Raw genomic sequence first — 27,823 nt, 5'->3', positions numbered from 1 at the left:
AAGTTGATAAAAAAAATTAAAAATAAAAAGTATTGGACCTGAACTGGTGTGGCACCTGCCACACCATGCCTTGTTCAGGTCCGCCCATGAGGCTAGCATAACTGTGCCTTGAAGAGATCCGCCCCTGCCGCATACTATATTTTATGTTAGTATGATTTTTTTTTTGAAAGGTTTTTTTTTATGTTAGTATGTAATACATTTCATATATATATATATATTTTTTTTTTTTTTTTTTTTTTCTCTCAAAAAAAAAATATATATATATTTTTTTTAACAATTCATATATTTTATGTTCGTATAGTCGACCTTCAATCTTTTTTTTTTTTTTTGGTAGATTAGTCGACCTTCAATCTAAAACAACATGTTGCTAGTTTTGAAATAAAAAAGGAACTGAAACTCCGAAATCGGAAAAAAAGGAACTGAAACTCCGAAATCGCAAGTCAGTAAATTTTTGAGAATTGAAACAGAAAATGGAGGGTGAAATTTGGCGGGGCATATGCGTAATTTTCAAAACAAACTATTCTACTTTCGCCAAAAAAAGCGAGAGAAAGCGCGGGAAAATCCAGTACCATTAAAGTCCATCTCGATTGGGGTTTCTATTAGAGACTATCATTCACAGTAGCACACAAATCAGTCACAATACTTCGAGAAAAACCGAATCGGAGATTTTCCGATCTCCTCCGCAACGATGAACCGGAAATGGGACCGGAGAGATAACAAGGTTTCCAAGAAGCAGAAACTACTCAACAGCGCCGAAGAAGAACTCGAAGCTAAATTAGGGTTTGATCTCTTCTCTGAAGGTGAAAAACGTCTCGGATGGTTACTCACTTTTTCATCCGTAAGTTCAATTTCTCGCGCGCTTTCTTTATCTTGAATTCAGTGTTTTCACTTGTTACAGTACTGAATTGGTGAATGAAGTTGCTTATTGAAATAATCGATTAAGTGTGAATGAAATTGATGAAATAAGTTGCTTATTGCAAGAATCGGTTAAGTATGAATAAAATTGATGAAATAAGTTCCTTGTTGCAAGAATTGACTAAATCTGAATTAAATTGACGAACGTAGTTGCTTATTACAAGAATTGATTAAGTATGAATAAAATTGTTTCTTACATAGGTTTTGTGACGTATCTGTAAATTATGGAATTGAATTATTGTTACTACTTGTTACTTATTGCTTTTGTTACTTGGATTTAATTTATATGCACTGACAGTGTAATAATATTTTACACTGTCAATTAATCATAACAGTCATATCTATAGAAACATTTGAAGTTTATTTAAGAGCCACTGAAGTCACACACATATTGTGTTTTGATGGACTGACAGTGTAAAATTCTGTACACCGACGTTGCACAGAAATTAAACTCATGTTATTTAGTTGTTACATTTGTGTTTGTGCTTCTAAGTAACTTATCTTGCTACTCTATTTTGAAAGGAGTTAATTGATACGGACATGTTAAACTCTCAATCAATCATAATCGTTAGGCAGTTAAAATATCTGACTTTAATTTTATCTACCTTAAAAATCATATAAATGATAGTGTAATTTTTGTTGCACCGACTGTGTATCGAAGTTGATATCATATTGAAATATAAAATGATGGGAAAATCGATACACCATAAAAATGATGGGAAAATCGATACACACCATAAAAATAGAATATAAAATGATGGGAAAATCGATAAACTAGTTTTACACTGACGTCCAATAAAAATAGAGTATATGGTAGTTATCTTATAAAGTCAGTTACAAAATAAGCCTACATGACAAGATGGTGGGGTCCTACTGGATGGCAGTGTAAATATTTTATATCATTAAAGCATAACCATTTAACTTTAACATTATATGGTTATTCATTTTTCTTTGATTTTCCTTGGGTCAGAGATTTGTTTCTTCCAGTTCTTAATTGTGAAGTCATAACAAGTTGGTTTGATGTCAATTTTTTTTGGAAGGGACTTATACATGCTTTACTATGCTTTGCAGTCATCTTATGAGGACGGGGATACCTGCAAAGTCTACAGTTGCGTTGATCTTTACTTTGTCAAACAGGTATAATTTGGCTAAAATGTTTTGTCGATAGTTTTTCCACCGTAAGAGGGACCTGTTCCGGTAAATAGCTTACTGATTGGAGTGTGCTTGCAGGATGGGTCATCATTCAAGACAAAATACAGATTTCGCCCTTATTTCTACGTAGCTACGAAGGTGAGTGAGCACATTTGCATGCATGCTTGCATATATGATTCTATGGGTTTAACCTTGTTTGTGTATGACTATCCAATCATCTCTGTTAAGTGCTTTTAAAAATTTATCCTGATTCGGTGTTTATTCTGTGACAACCATCACGTTTATGGTGCTAATTGTCTTTGTGTGAATTTAATAGAACAAAATGGAGATGGATGTTGATGCATACCTGAGACGACGTTATGAAAGCCAGATTGCAGATATTAAAATTGTAGAAAAGGAAGACCTGGATCTTGTAAGAATTTTATGCTTCTCTTATACAACTTTAGCATTGATAATCTGTTTTCTTGGGTTTTATCGTGTAATTCCTTCAAGAGTATAAGAATGTTAAGTGAAAATGATTCATGACATAGTCTGCATCGAAGTTTTCATTTTGCTTCAATCAATTAAGCCATGCATAGTTGCTTACTTTGTATCTCCTCACGAACGGGCCCTGAATTATTTTCATCTTTCTGAACAGAAAAACCATTTGTCTGGATTGAGAAAATCTTATTTACGGCTTTCGTTTGATACCGTGCAACAACTGATGAATGTGAAGAGTGACCTGATGCATGTTGTTGAAAGAAATAAGGCGAAGTCTGATGCTGCAGAAGCCTATGAGTCCATATTAACGGGGAGAAGGTAAATCATGTTTCACGGGACAATACATTTTTAGATGGAAGTTTACTTCCTTTAACAATGCAATTTCAATTTTTGTATATTATCTAAGTAGATTTTAACTTTACTGTGCAACCTGATCTGATCCTATACTGCTTGTTAAATAGCAGAGAACAAAAACTTCAAGATTTCCTAGATTGCATAATTGATCTTCGTGAATATGATGTTCCTTACCATGTTCGCTTTGCTATTGACAACGGTAAGTTTTTATCTTTATCCTCTTGTTTTTAATATTTATTCAATTATCACATCTTCCATTTCCATGTTATATTTATATTTATATTTATCATCACACTATTAATCACATATGACTCAGATATACGGTGTGGCCAGTGGTATGATGTTGGTGTGTCCAACGATGGGGTTACACTTGAGAGGAGGACAGATCTTCTGCAGCGTGCTGAAGTTCGTGTTTGTGCATTTGATATCGAGACCACGAAACTTCCATTGAAGTTTCCTGATGCTGACTATGACTCAATTATGATGATTTCATATATGGTAGATAGGCAAGGGTATTTAATCACAAATAGAGAGGTAGGTATTAATGGAAGGTGTTAATGTTTGATCAATCTCTCTCTTGCTGTTACTCTTCTATTATTACAAAAGAATCTGGAAAATACATGTTTCATCAGAATCTGGAAAATTCATGATTACATATCTTTGGACCGCTCTTTCGTTTTATAAGAGTTTAATGTTATTCAGATCTGGAAAATACCCCTACAAATTATGCAGAGTGTAGCCAAAGGATAAGTCTAATAATAATAAATTATTTAACTCTAATCCATCAAAAGTAGTTGTTAATTGATCCTGCAGTTGTATGTTCATCAAATGTATTTTAAAACATCAGTCATTATCATAGGCTGATGGCATTAAATAATAGTGTTTTTTTACCCTCTTTTTTTTTCAGTGTGTTGGGGATGATATAGAGGATTTAGAGTTCACTCCAAAACCAGAGTTCGAAGGGTTTTTTAAGGTGACAAATGTTCAAAATGAGGTAATGGTTGTCTGCTCAAAATCTATTCCCCCAAGTTGTTTTATAGTGGTGGTTTACTTCTGTTCAGGTTTATTAATTTTTTATTTGTTTGTGGCAAAATATTATTTGGCAGATTGAGCTCCTTAGATTGTGGTTTTCTCATATGCAAGAGGTGAAACCTGGCATCTATGTGACATATAATGGCGATTTCTTTGATTGGCCATTCCTGGAACGACGGGCAGCCCATCATGGGTTCAAAATGAGTGATGTATGCTGCTAACCTTTTGCATTTTTTTTTTGGCAGCCCAATTTTCAATTATGTGGGTAAATAAGTAAAGTGCATGTGCTACCATGTATACAGAATTCTATGTTTCCTTAAATTTTCATTAATAGCTTATCAACTTAAATGAAGACATTGATTCCAATTGTATTTGAGATTGACTTAAAGTCACTTTCTTTGCGTATACATTTTGGGACAAACCATGTATGTTTGCAATGGTTATACTAAAATTTATGTTTGAAATTTCATTTTTATATTCACTCCTTATTCTGAAGCATAATAGTTCTACTATTTCCCCTTTAGTTTACTAATTGACTACTTTCTTCTATTGTTCTGTTATTATTCGATCTTGCAGGAGCTGGGGTTTCAATGTGACATGAATCAAGGGGAATGTCGTGCTAAATTTGCTCCCCATTTAGATTGTTTTGCATGGGTTAAACGTGATAGTTATCTTCCTCAGGGGAGCCAAGGCCTCAAGGTACAAATTTCATACTCTCATGATCTCATTTTTTGTTGTAATTTATTTTAATAATTATCAGGGTCATTCTATTAACTGTTTCTAATAAGTTTCTTTATGACACTAGTTTTCTTTCTTTCAGTTCATCCAAAAGAAAACTAGTTTTTTGTTGATATTCATGTAGGACTCTGTTTATACTAAAAATGGCGGACAAGAACTCATGTATAGTGATTGTATGTAGTTGCAAACCGTGTGTTTTCATGTCAAATAAATAGAAACAAGAGTGTAACAAAGTTAATAAACTCTATTTAAAAGTAAAACTGGCAGCATAGATAACTCCGAAAAATCATATATATATATATATATATATATATATATATATATATATACATATATATATATATATATATATATATATATATGTGTATATATATATATATATATGTGTGTGTGTATATATATATATATATGTGTGTATATATATATATATATATGTGTATATATATATATATATGTGTATATATATATATAGAATGATGAAATATGTTTTTGGTCTCTATCAACTGAACATACTTTGGTTTTGGTTCCCGTAAAATATTTTCTTTGGTTTTCATTCCTCTATAATTTGAAAGTATTGTTTTTTGTCTCTACTGTCCTGTAACATTCGTTACTAGTATATGCATCTCACAATAGGTCACAATAATTTCGGTGACACCTTTAATTTATGTGATGTCATGATAGCATGCGACTGCACACAATTATTTTCTTGAACCTTAAATGAATGATAAGGACCAAAAATAGAAATTTGAAGTTTTAAGAGGGATGAAAACCATTTTTTTTACGGGGATCGAAATCAAAATTCATACATTTGTGAAAAGTATCCAAGCACTTGGAGCCCTCCCTTAAGAGTTAGATATCTAGGGAGAAGAATCAAGCCACTCAAATGCTCCACTAAGCTAAGCAACCCATATTTTTAATTCCTCTCCTCATGCTTTGATAATCATGAATAATGCTAGCAGTAACCTTATGGCTCCCTTTGTTGCTCTGCACATGAATTATTTAATGGAAACACCATGTCAGATATTCACAGTATTGGAGAGTTTGCCTGCATTTATGATTTATTGAGCATGCATCCCTCTTCCTTTCATTGTATTTGACTTTGCTAAAGACTTTACCCTCCATTTTTTGATGCATTTTACTTGGTTTAAGTCTCTTGTCTTTCTTTCTGTTCTCTACCTTAGCAAGGCTATAGATACTACTTTCACAATATGCACAGCGACATATAACCATATCTGGTTAACTAACTACCTACTTCTACATATTCATTTATTTACTAAATTTTAAAGTTGTTTACAAAATTTATATTTACCATGTTTGAAAAAAAAAATTGTTTTATGTTAATTTGAATGCTCTCCGTGCATGTTATGTCAAATAAATTATAGGCCATGCGCTCACTAATTTCTGTTTAAACCAAGATTGCCCTTTCTCAATGTGATATTTTCTTTGTTTTTATTTAGGCTGTAACAAAAGCAAAGTTGGGTTATGATCCAAAAGAGGTGAACCCCGAAGACATGGTACGCTTTGCAAAGGAAAAGCCGCAGGTATGAGTGACCAAAGTGATGCGTCCATTATTTGTTAAATTGGTTTGATATGGTGTACTAGAGGTAGAACATTTTAAACAAAATTTGTTTTTGTTTTTAAGTGTTGGTAAAACAAAATATTAGTCATGTGCTGTAGTTTAATGGTTGTTTTATTTTTTTAAATTATGAGATCCATTTTGATGCCAAAAAAGAAAAGTAAAACAAGAATACCATCTGTATTTGTCTATCATCTGTATTTGTCTATCAAAAGCCAAGGATATGTCTAGACCTTAGTTTGTTTATTGTTGGAAATTGTTGGGCCTAACTCAACCCCACCAAACCGGGTTGTAAGGTAAGGAGTGCCTTACTTTATAAACTCTTATCAAGAGCCCGATCTATTCAATGTGGGACTTGGGTTGCTCCCCCAAATACAGAAGTGAACGTTGTTTTTTCCTTAGGGTATGCCATAGCCATGCTTATTGTTGGAGTTTTCGATCTATAAAGATATGCATTTCGTTGGTCATTGGTCATGACTCTCAGGACATATCTTGTGCATTTTACTAATTTTTTCTTCTTTGATTTGAATTGCTATTGCAGATGATGGCCTCCTATTCTGTTTCTGATGCAGTGTCAACATATTACTTATATACAACTTATGTTCATCCCTTTATTTTCTCTCTTGCCACTATTATACCCATGTCGCCAGATGAGGTTTTGCGCAAAGGCAGTGGGACCCTCTGTGAAATGTTGCTTATGGTTCAGGTATGCTCTGATGCATGTTTTTATTGAAGTAGAACCTCTCTGTTTTGTTTTTTCCCATTTTAAGGCTTCTAGTTTCCCATTTATTTATTCCTACACCTGTTACAGTCATACAAGGCCAATGTTATCTGCCCTAACAAGCACCAATCTGATCCGGAGAAGTTTTATAAGAATCATCTTCTTGAGAGTGAGACGTACATAGGTGGCCACGTTGAATGCCTAGAAAGTGGTGTATTTAGATCTGATATACCATGCAGTTTCACACTTGAGCCATCTGCCTTTGAGGTTTGTTGTTTCCATCTTTAATTACTTTACTCGTGATTACGCAGTCCCTTCATTATAGAACATACTGTTCAATTTTCGAATTTTATATATTTAGCTGTTACTACTTCCAATTCTAGATATTTACTCGGCAAAATAGCGAAAAACCCTGTTTGTGGCAGGAGGGTGGAGCAGACACCAATTTCTACCCTTGCTCCCACTCCAAAAAATAACTAAGTTCTGAAATCATGCTTCTTTATTATATTTTCTGTAAATATGCTTCACTAACTGTGGAGTGATGTGGCTCCAGCAATTGATCAGCAACCTTGATCGAGATCTACAATATGCTATAAGAGTAGAGGGAAAGATGGATTTGGAATCTGTCTCAAATTATGATGAAGTGAAGAATGCTATCATGGAAAAGGTACTGATTATAATTTTTGGCTGGCTAATTTTTCATGTATGGTTACTTTCCTATAATCATATCTAAATTTGTAATTCTATTGCTTGATCATATATTTCTGGAATAGTACATATGTTTTACGTGGTAAACTTGAAAATTCCAATAGTGTCATTGCTTAGGAATTATCAATATCATCACATATTTCTCTATGCACGCAGCTTGTAAACTTACGAGATGCGCCGATACGTGATGAGTGCCCCCTCATTTATCATTTGGATGTAGCTGCAATGTATCCAAACATAATTTTAACAAACCGGCTTCAGGTACTGTGATATTTCATATTTGTATTTATAATATTGGTCTTTAGCAGAATATGCATGCTTAGTTTGTTTTTCCAATGAGAATTTGTTAAGAGTATATGTATTAGGAGTCACACTTTGTTGTGAGCTTCAAGATCTGCTCCTTCTCACTTGGGTGCGATCCTTTTGATCTTCAATTCCGCCTTGTGTTATTCTGCATCATGTTATTGGATGCTCGCATGCATTCCAACTATGTGATAAGATTCATGTGCACTTCCATGCACACACCAGGGCCAAGGCAATACAACTTAAAGGTGAACTGAGAAATTCAAAGAAAGGTGATTGCTCAGTCTCTTTCGCTGTATTTGGTAAAAAGAAGAAAATGTGAAGAGAGAAAGAGGTGAGAGAAAGAGAGTAAGATGAGGAAATATAGTGAATTTTTGGTATAATTTGTTTGGTCCGAGAGAAAGGGAAAAGAAAGACAAAAGAGTGAATTGCGTTTTACTCTCTCCCCTTGTTTGATTGACAAAAAGTCCTTAGTATGTTTTTAAAAAATTTGATCTATTTTCTTCAAAAGAAAAGAAATAAAATCTAACCTAGAAACTAAAATTAAATTATATATTTTTAGTCTTGAGAAAAAGATCTTCTAGCTTGAATGCATCAAAAGTCATAACAGTAACACTAGGCTTAGAATTATAAGTGATACTGAACCATATGAAAAATAAGAAAAGAAAATAAATTGATGAGAAGTAGCAAAACTATGTAACAACGATTAAAGCGTTTCCTTATTACTTAGCTATTATCATGATTTATTTTCAATTTGGAGTCTTGCATCCCTATAGATTGGAGTTAGTGCTTTGTCTTTTATATCAAATTAATTATCAATCATATTACACTATTATCATATTCAAAGTCCTTATGATTTCTCTTATCATTCTTCCATGATACGTTATTTAGTACCAAATATTGTGAAATAACAGCTATAGCTGCACTACAGCAGTGCTGCGTAGCAGAATTTGAACTAACAACTATTTTCCGCGATCCACAATTGACTAAAATACATAACACCAACAATTTTCATCATGTACAAGGGTGTGATAAGCATTTCAAGTAAAATCTTTAGTGATTATCATTTTAGCATTTCATAGCCAAAAATTAATGTGGATAAGTATTTCATATATAATGTTAGGGGATATCGAAAGATATATACGTTTTCTGGTTGCTCCGTTCCTCTTTGACTAGTTTGGATCCTGGATTTTGAATTTTCAATGAATATAAATCTCCCATACCCTAAGGCCTTAGGATTTTTTTTTTTCATGATTGCAGCCTCCATCAATTGTTACGGATGAGATTTGTACTGCATGTGACTTCAACCGTCCCGAAAAGACTTGTCTACGCAAGCTTGAGTGGGTTTGGCGTGGAGCAACATTTGCCGCAAAGAAAAGGTGCATTTTTTTTTTTAATGTTGCTGCACTGCAGACTGTTTTACTCAAATATGTGAAAAATTCAATAAATTACTGACAAGGGTATTTATTTAAATCGTGTCAGTGACTATTATCATCTAAAGAAGCAAATTGAGTCGGAGTTTGTAGACGGGGTAAATGAAAGGTCATCAAAATCTTTTCTTGACCTGCCCAAGGCCGAACAACAATTAAGACTAAAAGAGCGTTTAAAGAAATACTGCCAAAAGGTAATGGCTGATTTATTGGACGTTCTTTTTAAATAATGCATGACATACTAAACCATGGTGGCTTCCTCAGGCATATAAACGGGTACTTGACAAACCAGTTACCGAACTCCGAGAAGCTGGAATCTGCATGCGCGAAAATCCATTTTATGTTGACACTGTTCGCAGGTGAGTTAAGATCATTGAAGAGTAATTTTGAATAAAAATCTTACCCTTTGAATATCCAGTTTGAAGCAGATGTCCATAGATGTTTATACTCCGTGGAACATATTTAATATACAGCTCAGAAATTTAACTTGGATTGGTTAACCCTTAAGAGTCCCTTGAGTTTCTCTTGCATTATTTTTTGGTTGCCTGTAGTACTAAACCCAGGTTTTATGTTGTCTGGTTCAAGTTTCCGGGATAGGAGATATGAATATAAAGGTCTTAACAAGGTTTGGAAGGGAAAGCTATCAGAAGCCAAGGCCAGTGGAAATTCTATAAAAATCCAGGAAGCACAAGTATGAATTAATAGGCTTGTTGATTCCAGCACAATTTGCTCAATTGTTGCTAACAGCTTATGTAACAATATGTTACAGTGTTGGGATTTCATATTTGATTATTTTGTGCATCAGGACATGGTAGTGCTTTATGATTCGTTGCAACTTGCTCACAAGTGTATTCTTAATTCCTTTTATGGATACGTAATGCGCAAGTGAGTACATTGACCTCCACATGTTCTTGATCTTTCACCATTGGGATTCATTCAATAACATGGCTATTTTTTCTTAATCATCTTGTGCATGAATGTTTTTGTTTTACAGGGGTGCTAGATGGTACTCCATGGAAATGGCAGGCGTTGTCACATATACCGGGGCAAAAATAATTCAGAATGCTCGCTTGCTGGTAGAGAAAATAGGAAAACCACTTGAACTAGACACAGATGGTATCTGGTGTGCCCTTCCCGGATCTTTTCCAGAAAATTTCACTTTTAAAACAGTGTATGTTCCAAGTTATTACTTTATGTGGCTATTTATGCACATCTATGCACACAAACATACAGAGTCGGAATTTGTTCTCATATCAGTTGCTAAATTGAAAATTATCATTTAGCAGATCAAGGTTCACATAATTTCATACATTTTGTTGAAGTTACAAGTTTTAGATAAAATAAGGAGAAAAAATATTATGATTGTGGTGTAGTATGGTATGAAACACTTGGTAGTAATTGATTGTGACTTGATTGATATAAAAGACTAAACACTAGCACTAATTATAGGGATACACGACTCCTAATCCTAAATAAATAGGGAAATTAGGACACCAATCATGATAATAAGTAAGTAATAAAAACTAATATGATGAGATAATCTAAGGTTACAAATTAATCCTACGAGATAAACTATGACACTCTAACATAATATCAAGATACAGTACTTGGTCATTTCAAAAACTACGAGATAAACTATGATATTTTCGTATAATCTTAGACATTTCAAAAACTATTTGGTACTTAGTCACTTTATTTTTACATATGATAAGTAAATATTTGCTATGAAGTTTTATTTCGACAGAATTTACTATTTAGTTATATTCCTATTGACATTTAAATTATTTGAATTTTTTTATACATGATCATCAAGATATTATAATATGATTCCAAATTTGCATTCTACAAAGTTATTGAAGGTGTGAAAATATCTTTAGTGTGAAATTAAATTTTATCAATCCTATTGTTAACTTTTGTGATATTATCTCAGCACGCTAAATTTTAGATAAATTGGACATTTGCACTAATATAATCTTTTAGTTCATATTTACTTATATTTTAAACGTACATCATTGCTTCATTCAAAGTTATTTCACGAAGTACCTGTTAGAAAATGTTAGAAATAATGTATGTACTATGTAGCATAGTTTTGGTTATTTAGTGTCATGAAAATATAATAAATAGGGTGACATTTATCTTTTTATTTCTTGTGATTCAGTGTATATATAAAACTTGGCTCCATCGTTTTATACACATATTCCCTCATGTTTTCTAGTGGAACAACTTTCATTTGCTACATTTTCTTTTCAAAGCAATGTTCTACCATCCTGTTCTCATTTTGTCATCCTAGTAGATGTCCGTCCAACAAAGACTTCTGTCTCCACTGCTATGTTCCCCCTTTTCTGATTTGTTTCTTGTACTTTCCAACCTCCATTGCTGCTTTTCTTCACCATTAGAAAATTTCTCCATCAATTTTTCTAGAAAGACCACTGTTATCTGCCACACAATGCACCGATCAGCCTCGTCACAAAATATTAGGTTCCAAGGAAGTTCAACACACTTCTTCTTTATCTTGCCTAGCATCTCCACTGCAATCTGTGGTGAGTTCTGCCTTATTGCCGCTAGCTTCTTCCACTAGAGTCATTAGATTGTCTTAGTCTTCGATCTGTAATTGCTATGTAGTTTCGAGGCCCCTTCACCCGTCATCTTCCTTGTACAACATCTTGTGCTCCATTCACAAGCCGTATTGCAACACTAGTCACTTTTGATTGTTCCTTACACTGGGTTGATGAATACCCGTTGACGTGTCATGTGTCTCATTGCCCCAAACGTTGCCTATTCTTACTTTTAGAAGTGCCAAGCCTCACCCGGTGCAGTGTTATCGAATATCGGCCATGGCGGATATCTCTATTTTAAGCAGTGCGAATGCTGTCTATTATAAGATAAACTTTGCTTAATATATATATATATATACCGTACTTTGGAAATTGTTGACTGCAAAATTGAAGTCAATGATTTTGTTGGCTATTTGCTAATTACTGTAGCTTGATATTCTAGTTAATTCCTCCAATGTTACTATATTTGAAGCTGTAGGCTGTAGGCAATTGTGCTTCATCTTACTTTTCACTGCACCTATCTTTCAAAAAGTTTTTTACTTTCTCTTTCTAGTTTTCTACAATTTCAAATGCTTACTCATTTGATGCATTTCAGAGACTCCAAACGGAAGCTGACAATCTCATACCCTTGTGTTATGCTTAATGTTGATGTGGCAATAAATAATACAAATGATCAGTACCAGGTGAGCTTGTAGTTTTTTCGTAAATGATTCAATTCACAATATGACTCAAATGCTTCTGCTTCTTTTTTTACACTAAGTTGTCTTCAGTTACCTTGCTTATACCTGTGATTACATCATTCTTTCTATTTCAAATTTTCTGACAGACACTCACGGATCCAAATAGGAAAACTTATACAACTCATAGTGAATGCTCTATTGAATTTGAGGTGGATGGACCTTACAAGGTAAAATAGAGTAGCAATTTGAGTTTAAATATCATCCCGTGTTTCACTATACTTATTTAAATTATTGCTTGTACGGTTTGCTTTGTTGTAGGCAATGATAATTCCTGCTTCCAAGGAGGAAGGAATTTTAATTAAGAAGAGATATGCTGTTTTTAATGATGATGGATCCCTTGCAGAACTGAAAGGTTTTGAGATCAAGCGCAGAGGTGAACTGAAGCTAATCAAAGTGTTCCAGGTATTTTAATAAAAAGATTATTAACTTCAAGTGTGATGCATACAATAAGATTTGGTAATGACAAGGATATGTATCCATACTTTTTTCCTGGTGCATCTGATTTGATGGAATGATAATATTTCCCTTTCACTACAAGGGTGATAGTAAGTAAGGTTGTATGCATCTGTGGAACTAAAACTAGTTAAAGCAGAAGAGTTAATATTTATTAACTACTTGCAGTCTTTATTTTTTCAGGGAGGATACAGATAGATATTTGTAGCTATTAACTATACTTCTTATGATTTTTAGAGTGAACAGTTTGAAACTCGTTAGGTGCCTATTTTAATGTGATAGCTTGAAGAAAATCCTCTATTTTAATAGATTGCGTAGAATTTAAAAAATTCCTGAAATGTAACATCAAAGTTATAGTTCAATGCTCAGGTTTTTTTTAATGTTTACTATGTTCTAAATGCAAAGTTAGAGTGATCAGTTGAAGTTGCTTTTTTCAACAGGCTGATCTTTTTGAAAAGTTTCTGCATGGATCAACCTTAAAGGAATGCTATTCAGAAGTTGCTAAAGAGGCAAACCGCTGGCTTGATCTTCTTGATGTATGTGCTAAAGATTGCAGGCTTAATGTTTATTGTAACTGAATTACCAGGGGCTTTAATATTTTTTCTTCTTCTCAAATTAGTTAGTTGAAGATACCGATGGTCTCGCCCCAATACATTTTTCTGCGTCCTAAATATTTAAATTCTTCCTGTTGTACAGAACCAAGGAAAGGATATTGCAGATAGTGAGTTGCTTGATTATATATCAGAATCAAGTACCATGAGCAAGTCTTTAGCTGATTATGGTCAGCAGAAGTCTTGTGCTGTTACCACTGCTAAACGTCTTGCTGACTTTCTTGGTGATACAATGGTCAAAGATAAAGGTCTTCGATGTCAGTACATAGTAGCAAGTGAGCCTAAGGTGTGATCTATGAATAATTTGGAAATTTTATGAATTATATTTCTTTCATTCATCCAAATAATCTGCTTGTTTACTGCTTAGTGACAATCATCTAAAGACTATTGTCATTGCAGGGAACACCTGTAAGTGAGCGTGCTGTTCCTGTGGCAATATTTGAAACTGATGCTGGTAAGTTTCTTGTTTTTTAAGGAACAAATAACGATTTACTCATGTTTACATTTTAAATAAGAAATCTATGCATCATTTTTGCAGATATAATGAAGTTCTATGTCCGAAAATGGTGCAAGGTCTCATCAGATGTTGGCATTCGCTCTATAATTGACTGGTCCTATTACAAGCAGCGGCTTAGTTCTTCAATTCAAAAAATTATCACTATTCCTGCTGCAATGCAAAAGGTTTGTTAACTTTTTCTTTCTGAATTTCGAAATAATCCATTCCTGTGTTCTAATGTTTTATGAAGAAGAGTTTAATGCTTGCAGGTTGCAAATCCTGTCCCCAGGGTTGTTCATCCTGATTGGTTGCATAAAAAGGTCCGCGAGAAGGAGGACAAGTTTCGCCAAAGAAAAATAGATGATACCTTTAAGTCAATGAACAAGAATGAGCACTTGAAAAAGCATAATGATTCTAGTGGTGTCAACCTTGTTATGGTTGATGAGACTGTTAATGACATGGAGGACTTTGGAAACAAGGGAAGGAGTTCTACATTAGGACCTAGACCAATTATACGCCATTATGAAGCTAATAATGAACAGAATTCAGAGAAGTTCAATGGTCAAGAAGATTCAGAGCAACAACATATTGACAGTAGCAATGTAGATCAACAAAATGAAACATCATGTGAAAATGTTGATAGAACTGTAGATTATCAAGGATGGCTTCAATTAAAAAAGAGAAAGTGGAAAAATATGCTGGGAAAGAGAAAGAAGCAAAGGTAAGGTTCTCTTTGTTACGTAAATATTTAAGTTTATGCATAACTATTTAGGTAGTTCTTTGGAATGGATCTCATTCAAAGTGGAAGTCCCAAAAGATAATCAGAGGTTGTTTTGCTGCCTTATACTTTTATTTTTCCTTGATAAGCCAAAAATTGATAATCAATAATGGCTACAGATACAATAGCTCAAGAAGGGCCTTTTGGCCAAATTAATAAGTTTGTGTTCCCATATATTCGCATTTACTTTGTTTCGGAGTAAATGTGGTCAAAGATTCTTGTATGCATCTTGAGATTCAGTACATAGTATTTCAAAATTTCGGATAAATCAAAATGGGATAATCATGAATGGGCTACACAATTTTCTTTCAACGAGATGAATGGGTACACAAGTTTCTTTCAACGAGGCACATACACAAGCAAAAGGGCAAATCTGATTGTTTGTGTTACTGACTGTACAAGTGACCTGCCCACCGTTCTTTTCCCTATTCGTTTAACAGTTTTTACCGGATGAAAATCTGACTGTCATGATAGATATATGTGAGCTCCCTAATATATTATTTATTGGTATTAAGGATGAGCTTTGATTTTCTCAGATTGGAGAATTCAAAGAAATCTGACCATTTAAATGGCAGTCTTGAACAAACCAACGGTAAGATGAATCATGGCAGAAGTAATGTCAGTTCATATTTTAGAAGGCATGAGGTAGTCCTAACACGGGGCCACTGGCAGGTAATGGTTAATTTTGCAAGTCAGTTTTAAATTGTGACTGTTCTGATTTTGTAATTTACTTTTTCTAATATTCGTGTGATTCAGATAATACAGTTGGTCCACAGTCCACAAGTTGGTAAATTTTTTGCTTGGGTTGTTGTTGATGGGATTATGCTCAAGATTCCTATTTCTATTCCTAGAGTCTTTTACCTTAACTCTAGATCACCAACTGAAGAGTTTTCTGGCAAACGTGTCAACAAGACTCTTCCTCATGGAAGACATAGTTATAACCTGTACGAGGTACTGGTGGTGTTATTGCTTCACTCCCCTTTTTTGAAAAGTTTGTACTGGTGGTGTTATTTTCACTCCCCTTTTTTTAAAAGTTTTTCCGATGACTCTATTATTTTTTCTCAGTTGAAGGTATTAATATTGATTTGAAAATTTGTAGGTCACAATTAATGAAGTACAATATAAAGAAGAAAGCAAAAAACTTGCCGCTCTTCTCGCAGATCCTGATATTGAGGTCCACACACTTACTGATCATCAATATATGTATATGTGTGTGTACTTCTTTTCTGTGGAAAATTTGTTGTGTCACCTATAATTTTGTGATATGACATGCCATCAACTCTTGCTCTAACTAATAGTTAGACATCATAAAATAACAGGGCTGCCTTAATATTTTGTTGTTTTTCGGGGGTGAGGGTTAAAAGTAGTCTCTTCTAGATGCCATTTATTTTGGCCTCAGCTAAATGATTCTGTTGAATGGGAGAAAAATGGTGAAATCGTGTGTTTGAACTTACAACGGAGCCGATTTTATATAGGGTCAAAACAATAATTACCAAAAATAAATGAGACACTATCCCTATTTGCATGATATAATATGCCTATACAATAAATATAAAGATCATGGTATATTTTCAACAAATTTCACTGGACCAATTTTTTTTTTTTTTGAGTATGTCATGGCGGTGATTATGTCCTCTTCATCTGCATACATGAGTTTCCTTCCCAACCTTTATCTTTTATTTGCAGAGAAATGCATTATTTTCTTGTAATACAAGCTAAAGCTTAATAAGCTTTAGCTAGAAGGGGAGAATTACAATATAAGATGTATCTACCTTATTCCCTGGGATACATTTCTTTGTTTATTGCCAGGGAATCTTAGATTAGCTCCTAGGATTAGTTTCTACATTTCTTTGTTATTTTCATGATCTGTTTCCTCATTTTCCTATTTGTTTAGGATTATGAATCTTATACCCCTATTAATAAGGGTTGTGTTTATTCTTGGTATCAAGTTTGTATCAATTACTATCAATCATATCATGCCATTATCACATTTCTTCTTTTTCTCTCTCTTTATTTTGTCTAAAACCCATAACTAAAAACAAATATTTTTTGTTGAAAATGAAAACAATAAAACTGAAACAATTTATATGGTACTATTAAACATAGCTATTTATTTACATCATTTGTAACAAAATGCATCCTTCACATACTATTATTTTTTTGTCTGCTATCAATTAGGTTATTTTGGTACATCGAAGAGCTAATATTTCCAGTTTACTTTCATTTTGTCAAATAAATATGATTGGTGTAGTTATATTGAATTTAACTTGGAGGATGCAATTTTTATGCCAGGGAGTATATGAAACCAAGGTGCCACTGGAGTTCAACGCTATAGTCCAGCTTGGTTGTGTTTGTAAGGTGGATAAAACTGCTAAAAAACGTAGCCTACAAGAGCCATGGAATTTGAACGAATTGCACATGAAGACCACAACAGAATGCTCTTATCTTGAACAATCAATATCTATGTTTTACTTATACCATAGGTAAGTGAGCCCTAATGTTTACAGAGTTATTCTCAATTATTTCTGTCACTCGTTTTTTGGTTAAAACAAGAACCACATTTTGAAGATAAATTTCATGCCTTTCTTGTGCTTTGCATAATATCTTTGAAGGAAATTATATTAACATTCTGTTATTCTGTTATTAATTTCAGCATCTCAGAGGGACGGGCTATATATGTTGGATATTTTCCTGGGTCACAAGCAATAACTTTTGTGGTAGTTAATCCCTACCAAAACCAGGACTTGTCAACAGCTTTTCTTGACAGACAATTTCGCGATGCCTGCAGAACCTTGTCTATTGAGGCACCTCCGAGGAATGGCATAAATTTTAAAGTAATTCTGCAACATTTCTCTTATCATAATTTTCTTTCATTGTAGTTGATCTTAGTATCTATTCTTTTGATATTCTTTTTCCTTAAATTATTTTTCTTCTTTTTATTATTTATTTTCATGTTCGTTTTTATAATTACATCCTACATTCAGGTGGAATATGTTGCACTCGTCAAGGATGCTGAAACTATAATGCAAAGCGCAATAAATGATCACAGGTTTTATTTTCATTTTTTATGTCTTAATAGCTAGCACAACATAGGTTTTCTTTCAAACATATTGGCCATGCTTTTCCATTTTGTGTAGATCCTTTTAGTTAGCTGCTTAGCACAAATAAGGTTAACAGTAAGCACCCTAATCTTTTTATAGAGTTTATTATAATCTTTACACGTGTAAGAAAATTTATTGCCATATTAAGGCGACATCTATGCAGAAGATTATGTCTCTGCCATGCTCCGTTTATTTGAGGTTTTTCAAGCAAAGTTGGAGTGCAGAGGCATCACACAAGTGAAATATACCACCAGGCTTCCTTTGACTGTTTGTTTTTTAGGAATCCTGTCACTTTAATATCATAAAAGTAGCAGCTGAATTTCCTACCTGGGGTCCTTAATGTACTGCAGTGTCTTTCTAGTTCTAATGGGAAATTTGCTCTCACTTCCTCTGTTTTATGCTTACTGACACACATCTCTTGTATATTTAAACAAACACTCACCACCCATATTCGTTGGAGATATTACACGTCCCTCTCCTCTCTAAAGGGAAGGTGAGTTTAAATGAGGGGGGGGGGGGGGGGGGGGGGGGGGGGGGGGGGGGACTAATGTATTCAGTTAGATGGTAATAAAATGCTGCATGATGATTACTAAGTAGAGGTCATTCCTCATTATAACATCTCTTCACTGGTTGTTCGGGATAGCCTATATATATACTTAAAAATGAAGCCTTGCAGCAAGAACATGAATCCAAAGTCTGAAATCCTCCAATTAAATGTCAAACCCTTAAATGCTCAAATGTTTTCTGTGAATTTAAATGAAAGAGAGCGATTCTGAACTTGTTTACGTAACCTAGTAGTATTTCTGTTTTCAACTTAATTTTGACCATTACATTCCATATTTGATACCATCTAGTATCGACGAAGTTCATCATATATACATGTTACATAATACATCAACTAATGTTCAAAAGAAGATTAAGAGAGACTACTACTTGAATTTTTAACTAAGCTCAGTCTCTTGATCTTTATAAGATTGAGGTTTTCTTTATATTTTCCTCCAGGTCTTAAGGTTTTAAATATAAAATCATTTTGCCATTTTCATCCTTGGAACTGAATTATTTTGCTCTTCTTTGATAATCATGATCATAGGAGTGAACATGGACCTATGGTTGCTGTCATTGAATGCCCAGATGTTCAACTATTAAAATTGGGCATTCGAGCTCTAGATGATTTTCCATGCCTGAGTATTCCTTTTAATGCACGTGATAGTCATTATCCGGTAATATGTTCTGAAACTGCTGGTCCATATCAAGTTTGTTTGTATGTAAATACCGTATGCTTTTCTATTATACTTAATTTTGGCTTTTTAGATTCTTGGATGGCAACAAATGGCTGCTAAACTTGGAATGCAACGTTGTGCAGCTTCAGTCCAGTGGCTAACTGAGAAAATTGCTCTATCAAGATATGCCCACGTAAGAACTCCAAATCTCTAGCAGCATATTTTTGCAAAAACTACAAAATAGAACAATTAATTATTAAAAGAAAATTTGAGTTTAGGAATACTTCACAGATTAGAAGAATTTCATTATGTCCAAGTGGTTATTTTAGGCAAATTTTTCAACTTGTTTATTTGAAAATGAGTGTTGGTTGTTTTCTATTCATTTTGTCATACAATTTAGTCCCAGTAGTCTTTCTAATTTCTGACTTTTGGAAATTCCTCTTCATGTTTAGCTTGTGTATATATGTTTGTATCCAATCATTAAATAGTTACATATTAGATTTTCATCAGTTTCAACTATGTGGATTTGAATTTCTTTTGTAGGTACCACTGGGGAACTTTGAATTTGACTGGCTTATGTTTACAGTGGATACCTTCTTTTGTAGAGCATTGCGTGATAATCAACAGGTTCTTGTTTTGATATTAATCTTTGGTCTTGAATCTGAATATTATCAACAGAAACTTACTTCCTCCTCTTCGTTTGTAATGTTTTACACCCTTACCTGAACCATATGATTTGTCTTTTGCAAGTATGGGTGTATCTTTGTACTATAGGATAACATCAAACCCAAACAAAACAAAAGTTCATTACAATCCCATTTGTATCTTAATTAGATTTTCATCATCCAGGTGCTTTGGATATCTGATGATGGTTTTCCAGATTTGGGTGGCAACATTGGTGAAGAGAACTGTTTTTTAGATGAGGTCTGTTTTATGACCCAACTTTTTGCTGGCCTTTAATGTTTTCAATTTCACGCAGAGCTTGACTATTCTGCATTATTAAGATCATCATCATTCTTATTATTATTGTTGTTGTTGTTGTTGTGACAAGTTGTTATTGTGATTAGTATTATTCTGGAAGAAAATGATTTCAAGATGCCCGACAGATGCTGTACTTTTTTTTACCCATAACTATCTTTTGACTTTTGAGTAATGACAACATCTCCAAAGGTGCAACCCACTTTGGATTCCACTTGTGCCAAATAACTTTTAAGCAATCTACTAATTTTTACTCTAAAGTTTAAGCAATATCCGGGGCTTAAGAACTCAATAAGTAACTCTCGTTGGAGTTGCTTTCATTGAATAACCACTCTAGACTTATTTTTTATGACGCAGATTGCATAAACTGTTTTTCATAACATGACCACAGTTAAATTATATTTATTTTATTGAAAGCTACTATTCCACGAGGTGACATCCACTAATTCTAGTTACAATTCGATAATAAATCAATCATCCACTCTGTGACACAGTGATCAGATTTTAAACTGGTTATTCAAAAGGTGCAGATTTATAGCAGAGGTGGTTAAACCTTGCTACAATATCAACTGAGAATAATTTTCCCTTATTTTTTGTAATTATGTGATTATTTAGCATGCTCATGTCTGGTGCTATGAAATTGACTGTGATGCTGTTTGGAAATAGGTGTGCCAACCTGTCTGTACGTTTCCTGGAGCTTATAGAAAAATTAGCGTGGAGCTAAAGGTTCAGTAGTTTGAAAATACTTTCACCAATTTAGTCATGCTTTTATAACTCAATGGGGAGTTTTATTTTATTTATTATTTTTATTTATTTATTTGCAGATACACCACCTGGCTGTAAATGCACTTTTAAAATGCAACCAAGTTAATGAAATGGAAGGAGGTGCTTTGTTAGGATTTGGTCATGAATTTGATTCTGAAGCATTCCAAGTGAATGGTCAGAATGGCTTTGATGAGTCTACTTCATGCGCACATGCCTTTCGAGTCCTAAAACATTTGATCCAGCGGTGCCTTGCAGATGCTGTCACATCTGGAAATGTTTATGCTGATGCAATATTGCAACATCTGTATAGATGGATTTGCAGGTTTTTACTATTCTCATTTGTTTGCTAGCATCTTCATTTTTTTTAATTGTATAATTATAATTACTGCATTTCTTCCACATCGCAGCCCTCAATCAAAATTTCATGATCCTGCTCTTCACCAGCTACTCCACAAGGTAAATAATTATACATTGAAGTATATGGTATGATGCTCTGAGATGGTACAACATTTTCTTACATCTTCCTGTTGGCCCTGATTAGTTAACTTAATTGTGATTTATATATTTGATTTGATGTTAAACATCCTTATTAACTGCATCGCTTGTCTTTTGACTGCATTGATGTTTTTAGGTCATGCAAAAGGTCTTCGCGTTGTTGTTGGCAGAGTTCCGCAAGTTGGGTGCAACAATTGTATTTGCAAACTTCTCAAAGATAATTATAGACACAGGAAAATATGATTTGTCTACGGCCAAAGCATACTGTGATAGTTTGTTAAGGACTATACAATCTAGGTTGGTTTTCAGAAGCCATACAAAATTATAACATTCATCATTTATTCTTTAAAAATTCTTGTAATCTTTGGGATCTTTAACCCATGCATAATAAAAGTTGGAATTTTGTCAACAACTTCATTTAAGTATGCAAAATATACATTTTTTTTAATTGAATAACATAAGTTGCGTTGAAAGAATGGCTACCTTTTCTTTTCTTTTCTTTTTTATAAAGTCATATTTAATTGACTTTAAAAGTGATCCATCTTTTTCTATTAACTCCTTGTATTGCATATTTTGTAGAGACCTATTTGAGTGGATTGAGCTTGATCCACTGCAGTTCTGGTGCTCATTGCTGTTCATGGACCAGGTTTGGTCTTGCTTTGTTTTTCCCTCTGTTGGTTTTTGGTTGCAAGATATATCTAGGTTCTTCATATTATTTCTAAAGCTTTTGCAAATGGCCTTTGGACTTATCTGGGGGCTTTTTTGTCAGACAAATAATTATAAATAAGAACAAGTTTATCGGGCACATTTATAATGATAATTATGGATGGTAGGGGATAGAATGGCAAAAATAGAATTGAACTAGGAAATCCAATAATGTGAGGTGAACAGGTAATTTTTCTTAGAATATAAATTTTTAGGAAGTCATTGATTTAATATATATAATGTTGACATTTTGAAAAATCTTCTTCATGGCAAGGATTAATATCCGATTCCAAAATTGGTAATTGAGTTTCTTGACTGATCTTTTATCAAGAAAGGGAAACGAAACTCTCTTGACTGATGACATTAATATATACAATTTTATAATGGTGTGGTATATAATATAAACTATGGCTTCTGCTAGTAGTGGTCTTAAATATTTTATTTTCTTTCTGTAAATTTTAAGCTTGGATCTCATGTTGGTGACCGAATGGATGAATGCATCTAATTCTTTGTGAGCATCAATATTTTACCATAACGCCTATGCAAGTTTAATGTTGTTTCTTCATGCTATATAAAATGGATTGAATTATGCAATCTTGGGATCATTTCAGCTTTCCATTATATACCCAAATATGCATGCAATTATGCAAGAATATATTGCTTAAACTATTGTGTTTTTTTTCTCTTGTAGTATAACTACGGTGGAATACCAGCAAAATCTGATGAAGCCATGAATGATGAGTCTCAAGTTGACATAATATCAAGTTGGAATATTGCGGAATATTTGCCAAAAAAAATCCAAGTGAGTTACCTTGTATGAATTTTAGCTTGAATAAAGAACTAAATGCAATGGGAAGATCAACTCAATGGATTTCAAAGGTTCTTCATTTAATACAAGGCACTGCATGCTTCAAGTCTGATTTTTTTTTTTTTTTTTGTGGTTATATTTCGGTTTTCTACAGGACCATTATATTTTCATAGTTTCTCAATTCATCTATATTCCTTGGAACTATACACGAAAACAAGCAGCAATCAGGGCTTCAGTGCAGAATGGAGACTCCTGCACCCCATCAATTAATATTGGAGCTGCAGAGGCTTTCGAATCAGAATTAACTGAGTATATTAAAGAGCAGGTATGACAATGGCAGCATAAGGATTTGAAGTGGCATGGTTTCTTGATTTGAATTATTAATGAATTCTTGCATTTTGTGTTATACTCAACAGATTAGCTCTTACTTCACTGACAAACTCCTTGGAGTTGTTCGTGATATTGTTCTTCATATGAAGGGGATGGGCAGATCAGAAACCGATCAGAGTACATCATCTGGCCTTCATCAACTTACGGATGATCTCCATAGAGGGGATGCAGCCTTGGAGTTTATCAAGCATGTCTGTGCTGTCTTTGCCCTCGACCAAAGTGTGCAGCATGATGTTCATGTAATACTTGTTTCCCAATTTGTGATAGCATTGCTTAACAACTACTATTTGATTTAGAACATGCAATCGAAGAGTGCTCCTCGTGGCAGGACTCATCTAAAAAACTTCTTTAGGTGTGGAATACTCCTATAGTGCTAACTTAGATATTTGATGTAGAACATGCAATCCAAGAGTGCTCCTCTTGGCAGGATTCATCTAAAGAACTCCTTTAGGTGTGGAATACTCCTCTAGCGCAAACTTAGATATTCTCTTAGGAAATGTTATATTGGTTTAAATATGAGTCTAGTCCCTGCAAATATACCATTTTTTTTATCTTAATCCCTGAAACTTTTTTTTGTTGTAACTCTTGCAAATATACAACTTTTTGCTTTTGGTATTTAGTATTTTGCATTAGTCCTTGCAAAATCTGTTCATAATGAAGTTGGTCCCTGTAATATTCGTTTGTCCTTATTTTGACACTAAAATAAAAAACTCTAGCAGAACCCCCCAAAAAACAAAAATTCTACAAATTATAGAGACCAGTTCCAGTATGAATAAATTTTGCAGGGACTAAAACAAAACAATAATGACCAAAAGCAAAAAGTGGTATATTTGCAAGGACTAAACAAATATTTTACAGGAAATTATACCAAACTCTTGTTGTTTGTAGGGACCATTTGCATATTTAAGCCGATTATATATCATATAATCTTCAAAAGCGTCTAAAAGTTCACACTGAAGGCATATTTACAGACCCCACAAGGCAAACAACCTAATTACTTTTCCTAGCCTATTTTAGAATAAGATAATCCAAAATTGGATAAAATCCTAAATACTATAATGATAATTCTCTCAAATCAAAATCCCTATTTACTGATATAAAACTCGAAATAATAAAGTAAATATTGCAGTCTGCATCATTATTATTAATGTATCATATACTTTTGTCTTTTTAGCATTATGGTCTTGTGTTGGAATATTGTATGTCTAGAAAACTGTGCTAAAGAGATTATTCTATTTGAGTTATTGATAGTTGTGCGATTCTTGTTTTGGCATTTGACAATCTTTCATAACCAAGTTTGTAAATTTTCATATTTTCTAGAATTCTGCATATTTTTTGGTGAATTTTTCACATACTGCCTGTGTCCTTATGACACCTTTTGGGGTTACTTAGAAGTTAGACCATCAACTCTAAGATACTGGCTAGATGCATTTGTAATGATCCAGCCCTGATTGGAAAAGCAATTGAGTTATTTTGGCCTTGCAGTGCCTCATTTCTATATTTTACTTATTTGTTTCATTGTGATATAAGACAATACTAGCGGTACTACAAAGAAGTACTTCACACTGCTGATTGTATACTTAACTTTTGCACATAAAAGAGATTTTACCCCAGATAAAACAATTATTAGAAATTAAGACATGTTGATTAGGATATCAAGAAGAAAGCTGAATTTGAGAAGTGTCCAGTTCTTAATCCCCAGCATAACGAAGAAACAAGATAAGTATGAGTGATATAACTAGCTTGCATGCATTGCCTTAGTAGTCTGTGTGAAGGGCTTATATTTATTGGCAGTTGATCTCCTATATTTCTTCTTGGTGAACCAAGTGATAGTTCTGATTGTGTCTTTCACTTGGCAGGTTATGAGAAAAAATTTGTTAAAATATGTTCGTGTCAGGGAGTTTGCTCCAGAAGCAGAGTTTCATGATCCCTGTCATTCCTTCATATTACCCAATGTCATCTGCAGGTAAACAAGTATAGGTTTTGATTATGAAATGAATTATAAAGAATACAACAGCTTTGTTTATATTTTTTGGAATATCAATAGCATCAGGAGTTAATGTTTTTCACATTAAATGAAAATGGTTTCCTGGTCGAGTTTGACTAAAACTACCTCTCACATGTCATAGGTTCTATTGCCCCATCTTATCAATTGATTACCAAACATTATTTTTTATTTAGTGGAAACCATTAACTGTTTCTTTCAACGTCGGTCAATGTTTTGAACTATTTGGGGCATAGGCTTGTAATTTGTGTATGTTTTTGCTTAAGAAAGGTTACATGTAAAATAATCTTTTTGGAATTAACTGAATTTCTCACAACTCAATGAAATTACATATCGTCTCGTCGGGCAGTTGTATCTTTATATGTGCGTTGGAATTTATAATCCTGTTTCGTAATGACCGGTTGTTAACTTCGATAATTTTATCATTAGTCTGACTCTTAGTGATGACATTTTTGTCGTCTTTGTATATGTTGGATGCAACAATGTTATTCATGGTCCATAAAACAACCATTCCATAATCACTTTTTTTTTTCTCTCTCTTTTGGGTCAGCTATTGTAATGACTGCCGAGATTTGGACTTGTGCCGTGATCCAACTTTATTGAACGAAGAGTGGCATTGTGCCGTACCTCAGTGTGGCCAGCCTTATGACCGTGAGGTGATGGAGAATGCTCTTCTTCAGATTGCACGGCAAAGGGAGCGGCAATACCACTTGCAAGATCTGGTGTGTGTCAGGTGCAACCAGGTGAAAGCTGCACATTTGGCTGAGCAATGTGCATGTGCAGGCTCATTTAAGTGCAAGGAAGATGCAACGGAATTTCGCAAAAAGATGCGGGTTATCTACAACATAGCTTCTCGTCAGAAGTTCCAACTTCTTCAAGAATGTACCGCCTGGATGTTAGAACTCAAAATTGAATGAACAGTCTAGGATTGAAACTAAACACAACTTAGGATGTGCAGAGTAATACTATCAGTGTAGACAGCGGATCCCTGCAACTTGCTTGCGCTGACGTGTTTAGGAAAAGAGTTGAAACCAACACAATCATATTATTCAACAATGTACAGTATGCTCAATTACTGCAAGCAATTCATTTATTCTATATGTATATATGAAATATTATTTTGATCGATGCATGTTTTTTATATTCTTTTTGATTTCATGGATAATACTTGTATATGTTGCAATTGATTGATAGAGGGAGTGATGCTAACCTAATTGAGATTGCCTGTTCGATGTTGATATTTTTGCGTGTCTTGGACGTAGCATGAAAGACTATTCTTAGTTAGAAATGATCCAGGTAGGAAAACATGATTTTGACATAAGAAAACCGTGTTTTGGACTGTCACGTGTTTCATGTTTTTTTTTTGAAGAAACGTGTTTCATGTTTTATTTAACTAACATGCTACCTCTGGACCTGTATTTTTTGCATTAGGACGAAATCAATGTTTTATAATTTTTTTTTTTTTAGGGAATCAATGTCTTATAAATTGAAATGCTTATTTAATATTTCATGCTACTGGTTAGGAGAAAACCTGTATTTTTTCTTATATTTATTTTTGTCAGTAACTAGATGGTTAGAAATGCTTATTTTAACATTACAGGCTAAGAAAATAAATGTTTATTTATAAAAATTATGTCACAATTTTATCTATTTTTTTTACATCCTAATTTTACCATTTTTTTGTAAGTATTTTATTGGCAAGAATTTCTTATGGGGATCACAATTTTACCATTTTTTCAAGGAATAAAAGAATGCATACCAATGATGATAAATTGTGAAAAAGAGAATCAAATATGCTTTTTATGACAGGACATTATTGAGAAATTATAAATAATTAAATGGTAATTTGTAATTGTAAGCAATTTTATGCCATAAAAAAATATTTTTATTCTATTTGGTATTTTGTATAAATAAAATATTCAGTTAGGCTAAGAGGTAATTTTTCTATTCTGTAGCAAGGCATTTGTATAATATTCATTTTTGCTAAAATTTTAATTTCCTAGAATGTAAGGCATTTGTTTAACTTGTGAAAAACTGGTTTAACCTACACTAACATGTATATTTTTATTTTAAATTTCCTCTTGGTGGTCTAATCTAGCAACTGGATCATGCTAACCGTTTGAAAATTTTGTTTATTTTTTGGGTGGATATATAGGGTTTTGTTAGAAGCCACCCCATAAAGGTGTCTTTTAGCAATCCACACCTCAAGGTGTGATTTCCACTTTTAGTCACTTTGCTAAAAGACACCTTCATAAAAGGTATCTTCTAGCAAAACTTATATATATATATATATATATATATATATATATATATA

General features: G+C 33.5%; 1 protein-coding gene across 2 annotated transcripts; it reads left to right on the top strand.

Moving 5' to 3' along the window:
* Positions 1-601: 601 nt before the first annotated feature.
* On the top strand, positions 602-26,637 carry LOC146930138 (DNA polymerase epsilon catalytic subunit A-like). 2 transcript variants are annotated; one of them, XM_085701763.1, is made up of 49 exons: positions 602-838; positions 1,987-2,052; positions 2,146-2,205; positions 2,384-2,479; positions 2,705-2,865; positions 3,012-3,100; positions 3,218-3,435; positions 3,809-3,895; positions 4,008-4,142; positions 4,510-4,632; positions 6,129-6,212; positions 6,789-6,953; positions 7,059-7,235; positions 7,522-7,635; positions 7,833-7,937; positions 9,240-9,358; positions 9,462-9,603; positions 9,674-9,768; positions 9,995-10,100; positions 10,215-10,294; positions 10,404-10,580; positions 12,560-12,647; positions 12,791-12,871; positions 12,963-13,106; positions 13,598-13,693; positions 13,854-14,054; positions 14,168-14,222; positions 14,307-14,449; positions 14,534-14,985; positions 15,579-15,714; positions 15,799-15,993; positions 16,142-16,216; positions 17,335-17,525; positions 17,696-17,876; positions 18,027-18,091; positions 19,234-19,363; positions 19,455-19,556; positions 19,907-19,990; positions 20,213-20,287; positions 21,008-21,067; positions 21,166-21,428; positions 21,514-21,562; positions 21,738-21,898; positions 22,181-22,247; positions 22,998-23,108; positions 23,269-23,439; positions 23,531-23,743; positions 25,364-25,470; positions 26,060-26,637. In XM_085701763.1, exons 1-49 carry the CDS (start codon positions 689-691, stop codon positions 26,424-26,426), a joined length of 6,612 nt encoding a protein of 2,203 aa, XP_085557889.1. In that variant the 5' UTR covers positions 602-688; the 3' UTR covers positions 26,427-26,637. The 2 variants fall into 2 exon arrangements, with proteins under 2 accessions (XP_085557889.1, XP_085557888.1); XM_085701762.1 differs by having other exon boundaries at positions 3,009-3,100.
* Positions 26,638-27,823: the final 1,186 nt, after the last annotated feature.

This window comes from Medicago sativa, chromosome 4 (assembly GCF_051527215.1).
Source record: "Medicago sativa cultivar Bolivia chromosome 4, Bolivia_mono, whole genome shotgun sequence".
NCBI classification, from domain to species: domain Eukaryota; kingdom Viridiplantae; phylum Streptophyta; class Magnoliopsida; order Fabales; family Fabaceae; genus Medicago; species Medicago sativa.
Note: the sequence above shows the minus strand (reverse complement) of the source record. Positions and strands in the feature narration are given on the sequence as shown.